The sequence below is a fragment of the Myotis lucifugus genome, unplaced genomic scaffold (genome assembly GCF_000147115.1).
Source record: "Myotis lucifugus unplaced genomic scaffold, Myoluc2.0 scaffold_88, whole genome shotgun sequence".
NCBI classification, from domain to species: domain Eukaryota; kingdom Metazoa; phylum Chordata; class Mammalia; order Chiroptera; family Vespertilionidae; genus Myotis; species Myotis lucifugus.
In genome coordinates this window covers 579,869-584,863 of record NW_005871136.1, presented here as the reverse complement: position 1 = coordinate 584,863, position 4,995 = coordinate 579,869, and the positions used below count along the sequence as shown (strand labels likewise).

Sequence of the window (4,995 nt, the reverse complement as noted above, 5' to 3'; positions counted from 1 at the left end):
CTTACCATGTACTGTTGACTGTTTCGCTGAGTCTAAGTCACTGCTCATGTCCAGTAGTGTAAGAACTGGCAGCGGGGAACTTGGGTGGGGTGCCTGTGCCACTGTGTGCTGAGAAATGATCCCGGTCTCTCCCACCTCCACCTCAGCAAGAAGAGTGCTGTGACATTCGCTCTCCTCCAGAACTGAACACAATTATGAAGTCTGTTCTTTGCTTATTCCCTTGTGATAGTTCAGGTATTACACTTGGAGTCAATGTGATGAATCTGAAGCAAGACTTGCTTAGAAGCTGTTAATGCTGTTTTGTTTTTTAAGATTATGGCTGAAATAAAAACATTTAGACATTGACACGACTCAGAGAGTGACAGAAATACTGTCCTGATGGGTAAGAGTGTGAGGCCCAGTCAGGGCCCCTGCAGTACCAGCTGTGCTTATGGATGGTGAGCCAGCCACTGGAATCTGAAAATCCATTTCTGTCTTTTGCTCACTCTACACCCATTTAAATTTGTTCACACATTTTCATGGGTTTTGTTCTTTCAACTATAACATTGGTTATCACCTAGCAATTTGATTTGAATAAGAGAAAAATCTCCCCAGCCAACTTCTGTCTATACTATTCAGATGGTTGTAAATAAACTTATTCAGTATTTATCCCCAAGAAGCAAGAACTGAAAAAATGACAGCCAAAAGGAAGGATAGAGATATATCAAAGTAGTAGATTCTACCTAGCACCCATGAAGTAGGCTTGGTAAGCTGCTGAGTTTTACTAGGTGAAAGCAAAAACTCTTCTTGTGAGCCACACATGCGGTATCATGCCAGTTCTTTATGGAATATCTATGTGTGGCCCTGAAGCCAGCCCAGGTGTGACTTGGGGAGTTAATGATTACCCTAGCAGTTATCTAAACTACTTGGTTCCACTGGGCTGCAGGCAGTTCACCTGCAGGAGTCTCCGGGAATCAGCATGTTCCCTTTGCTCATTGGGGCTGGACTGGTGGTTCTGAACCTAGTGACCTCTGCTAGGAGCCAGAAAACAGAACCCCTTAGTGGCTCTGGGGACCAGTCACTCTTCCGGGGAGCAGATCGATATGACTTTGCCATCATGATCCCTCCAGGAGGTATAGAATGCTTTTGGCAATTTGCCCACCAAACTGGATACTTCTATTTCAGCTATGAGGTAGGTACTTGGGCTCCTCTGGCCACATGGGAGAATTTTTTTGGTTGTTTCCTTTTGTAAAGTGGGTCAAGTCCTAGACTAACATGAGGTTCTGGTTGTCTTTATTATGCTGTGATTCTCCATCTGTTAATGAAATAGACCTGCAGTTAGATGGAAACTCTTAGATGAATAATCACTAAAACATATGGCTTGGCTTCCCAAACTGGAGGCTATGGAATTGTGCTCAAAACCATGGGACAAATGGGGTGCTTCTTCCTGGAGAAACAATCATCACATTTACTCGGATTTGGGGATGAGAAAATGCATTTTTAAAATATGAAAATAATATAGATATGGAAAGTTACATGAACTTTAAAGAGATTTCAAAAAGACACTTCAGTTTATGGGGCTGGGAGAGCAACATTTAGTCTCTTGCCTTTAGGGGTAATTCTGGCAAATTGGAGAGTCACTGGCTCAAGATTTCTCTATTGGGCCAGACAGTCCTGTTTGTGTAAGAAGGTAAATGTTTTTAAGTTGCCTGATCACAGACGAGCTACTTAAATCCATCTTGCTCAATAGTGAAGTTAGAGGCTGTTCAATCCCTTTGTTTTTCATCTTAGAAACCTTAATTTTCTAATCTGTTTACATAGTAATGATTATGTATACTGATCTTACTCCACTGTAACTTCGAACTTATTTTGCCGAGCCGGTGTGGCTTCCTGGTTGAGCATTGACCCATGAACCAGGAGGTCACTACTTGATTCCCCGTCAGGGCACATGCCCAGGTTACAGGCTCGATCCCAGTAGGGGACGCAGGAGGCAGCGAATAGATGATTCTCATCATTGATGTTTCTATTTCTCCCCCTCTCTGAAATCAATTTAAAAAATAAAACAAAAACAACTTATTTTAAATGAACTTACCAGAACTTTTTATCTTTAAATTGTGATAGAAGAGTATAGTCAGCGCACTGTAGCCTGGGCTTATCAAGACCCAGCTTGGCAATAAGTGCCTACTGAGTGCCTTATTTCCTATGAAGCATGAAATAAGCCCACGTGTGTGAGGACAACATCAGGGAGCTCAAAGCCAAGCTAGTTCAGTCAAGACTCTACAACCAGAATCTTGCACACCAACTGATTCAGGCTGCTATAAGGTCTGTGACATGTCTTCTTTATAGGAGTGCCATCTGAATTTGGGGCAATTCTCTGTCCTGCAGTTCTGTTTCTAACTGGCAGGATGTTCATCTTTGCTGTCTCTCCTCACCCCATCGCAACACCATTGTTACCTCAATCCAAATTCCCAGAAGGGGTGGGCAGTACCATCCCTGATTGAGAACCACATAGGATGTCAATCTTACCACTTAACTAGCTTCTTGGTGATGTATCAGGGACTGTTCTCCCTCTTTAATGTGTCTCGGCAGGTTCAGCGGACAATGGGAATATCACATGACCGGCATATTGCTGCCACTGCACATACCCCACAAGGTTTTCTCATAGAAACCTCTCAGAATGTTCGGGGCCAGATTAACTTCTCTACCCATGAGACAGGTCTGTTTTTATCACTACAGCTATTCTAATAATCATCTTTCTTTTAAATTTGGAAAATGATGAGGACACATTAAAATTAAGTGGCTAAAATGTGAAAACCCTGGCTTTTTTGCATAGGATGGTAAAACAGTAGGAAAAAACTTTAGCCTAGAACACAAAAAAACAGTTTTCCTGGAGACTGCCAATGGCCAAGTGGTAGTCCACTGGCAGTTTGGGGGCAGTCTCCAGGTGACTAATTATAACTCCACGGTCCAGAAACTCAATTTTATCTCATCATCCCCAACTAACCAGAATATGGGAAAGTGCCCCAAACAGACAGACTCGTTAAAGATACAGAATTTCATTTAGTAAATTTATTATGGAATGACATCTCTTTCCAGTCATTGAAATACATGACCCAGTTACCAAAAAGCACCCAGAACAAGAGGAAATGCACAGCCATGAAAAATATCCACATCCCACAACAAAGCACTTCTCGAGTCACCAGGAAGGTCCTACAGCCAGATCGAGCCTGTCCCCACCTGGGACAGCACCAGTCAGCAGCACTCTCTACCAGCCAGGTGTACGAAAAAACATGTTTTTCAACAGGAGCATAGACGATCCTTCACTGTGTAGTATTATAGGATATTTAGCATCTTTGGCCCCTCCATGCCAGTAGTGCCTTCCAATCATTTCGGTAAAAACACTCCACACACACAAGGGGAGGTGACCCCAGCTGAGAACCAGCACCAGTACATGCCCAAAACCATCAGTCCCTGTACAGACCACCTTGCAGTTAGTTACTCATTTCTTTCATTCACATCCATTTTTGCCTAGTTTAAGTTTAAGATGGTATCCTCCAGCTCTTAATTTCAACTCAATTTGAGAAATTCCTTCAGAGATAATAGGTTGAAAAAGAGGGCGGAAACATCTATTTCTTTTCTATATAGACCTATTAGTAATATCTGCCAAAACATGATTATTATAAGTAATGTTTAGTAAAATAAGTTCCATTTAAGATCAGTCTAACTTCTACATCAACAACTGGATTGCTGTACTTGCTAAGTAAAAAGAAGGTGCTAATGTAGCACACTGATCCCCGGAGAACAGTTATCTCCACACCTACAGGGTGAGAAATCAACAAAGGGTGGGAGACCAAGACTTGCTAATGATCCAGGGATTCCTACAGGTTTTTATCAACTTTGTCTAAAAAATCAGCAAAATCACTTTGGTTCTGTGCAAGTATACCTCAATTTTGGAGTCTTCTATGAAGAGCCTGAGATGGACCATAAACAGAAGAACGAAAGAAAACAACTGAATGATACTCTGGATGCAATTGAGGTAACTTTTGTGGGAGAGAAACATCCATGGAAACAGATTTTAAATTTGGAGAAAAGATTAAAAATATGGGAGTGATATCATTTGAGCTGAGAAACCAAACAGGCAAGGGGATTTGAAGCCTTTAATTTTTATGACTTGGAGTTCTTGTTTTATACTTTTTGGCCCTATAAATTTGCCTATTTTGTATATTTCATGAGTGAAATTACACAATGTACCTTTTGTCTCTGGCTTTTTCCATTTAGTATGTTTCCAAGGCTCATCCATATTGCAGCATGTATTTAGTATCTCATTCCTTTTCATAGCTGAATAACATTCTATTGAATGGATATACCACGTTATTTACCCACCCATCAACTGACAGACATTTGAGTTATTTCCATTTTTTGGCTATCATGAAGAATGAAGCTGTGAACATTTGCATACAAGTTTTTGTGTAAATGTGGTTTTATTTCTTCATATAGTAGTGTATTGGGTCATATAGTAACTGACTGTGAGGAACTGCTGTTTTCCACAGTGCCTAAACCATTTTACACTCCCACCAGCAGTAAATGAGGGGTGCAATTTCTCCACATCTTCACTCTCGTGGGTGTGAAATGGTATCTTGTGATTTTGAGTTGTCTAATGACATTGAGCAACTTTTCAGGTGTTTTTCAGCATATGTGTATCTTCTTTGGAGAAATGTCTATTTAAATCCTTTGTCCACTTTAAAATGGGGTTGTCTTTTTATTTGAGTTGTAAGTTGTTCCTTTTTTTAATATATTCTGGATATAAGTTATCAGATATGATTTATAGGTATTTTCTCCCATTCTGTGGGATGTCTTTGCACTTTCATGATCATCTCCTTGATGCACTGAAGTCCACTGCCTAGTTTTGTAAATGACGTTTTATTGGAACACAGCATGCTTAACTGACAACTACGTATTGTCTATGGCTGTTTTTGTGCTACAATGGCAGAGTTCAGTGGCTGCAAGAGACTGCAT

The 4,995-nt window shown here is 40.8% G+C and overlaps 2 protein-coding genes across 4 annotated transcripts in view; one reads left to right on the top strand and one right to left on the bottom strand.

Moving 5' to 3' along the window:
* NIP7 (NIP7, nucleolar pre-rRNA processing protein) overlaps window positions 1-4,995 on the bottom strand; it is a 69,643-nt gene that overhangs the window by 60,211 nt on the left and 4,437 nt on the right. The gene's annotated exons all lie outside the window — the stretch shown is intronic.
* The window catches only part of TMED6 (transmembrane p24 trafficking protein 6), a 5,192-nt gene continuing 669 nt past the window's right edge, over window positions 473-4,995 (top strand). Inside the window, exons 1-3 of the mRNA XM_006091155.3 lie at window positions 473-1,171; window positions 2,569-2,695; window positions 3,864-4,015. Of these exons, the coding sequence (XP_006091217.1) occupies window positions 959-1,171; window positions 2,569-2,695; window positions 3,864-4,015 (492 nt within the window). The 5' untranslated portion in view covers window positions 473-958. The remainder of the gene's footprint in view (window positions 1,172-2,568; window positions 2,696-3,863; window positions 4,016-4,995) is intronic.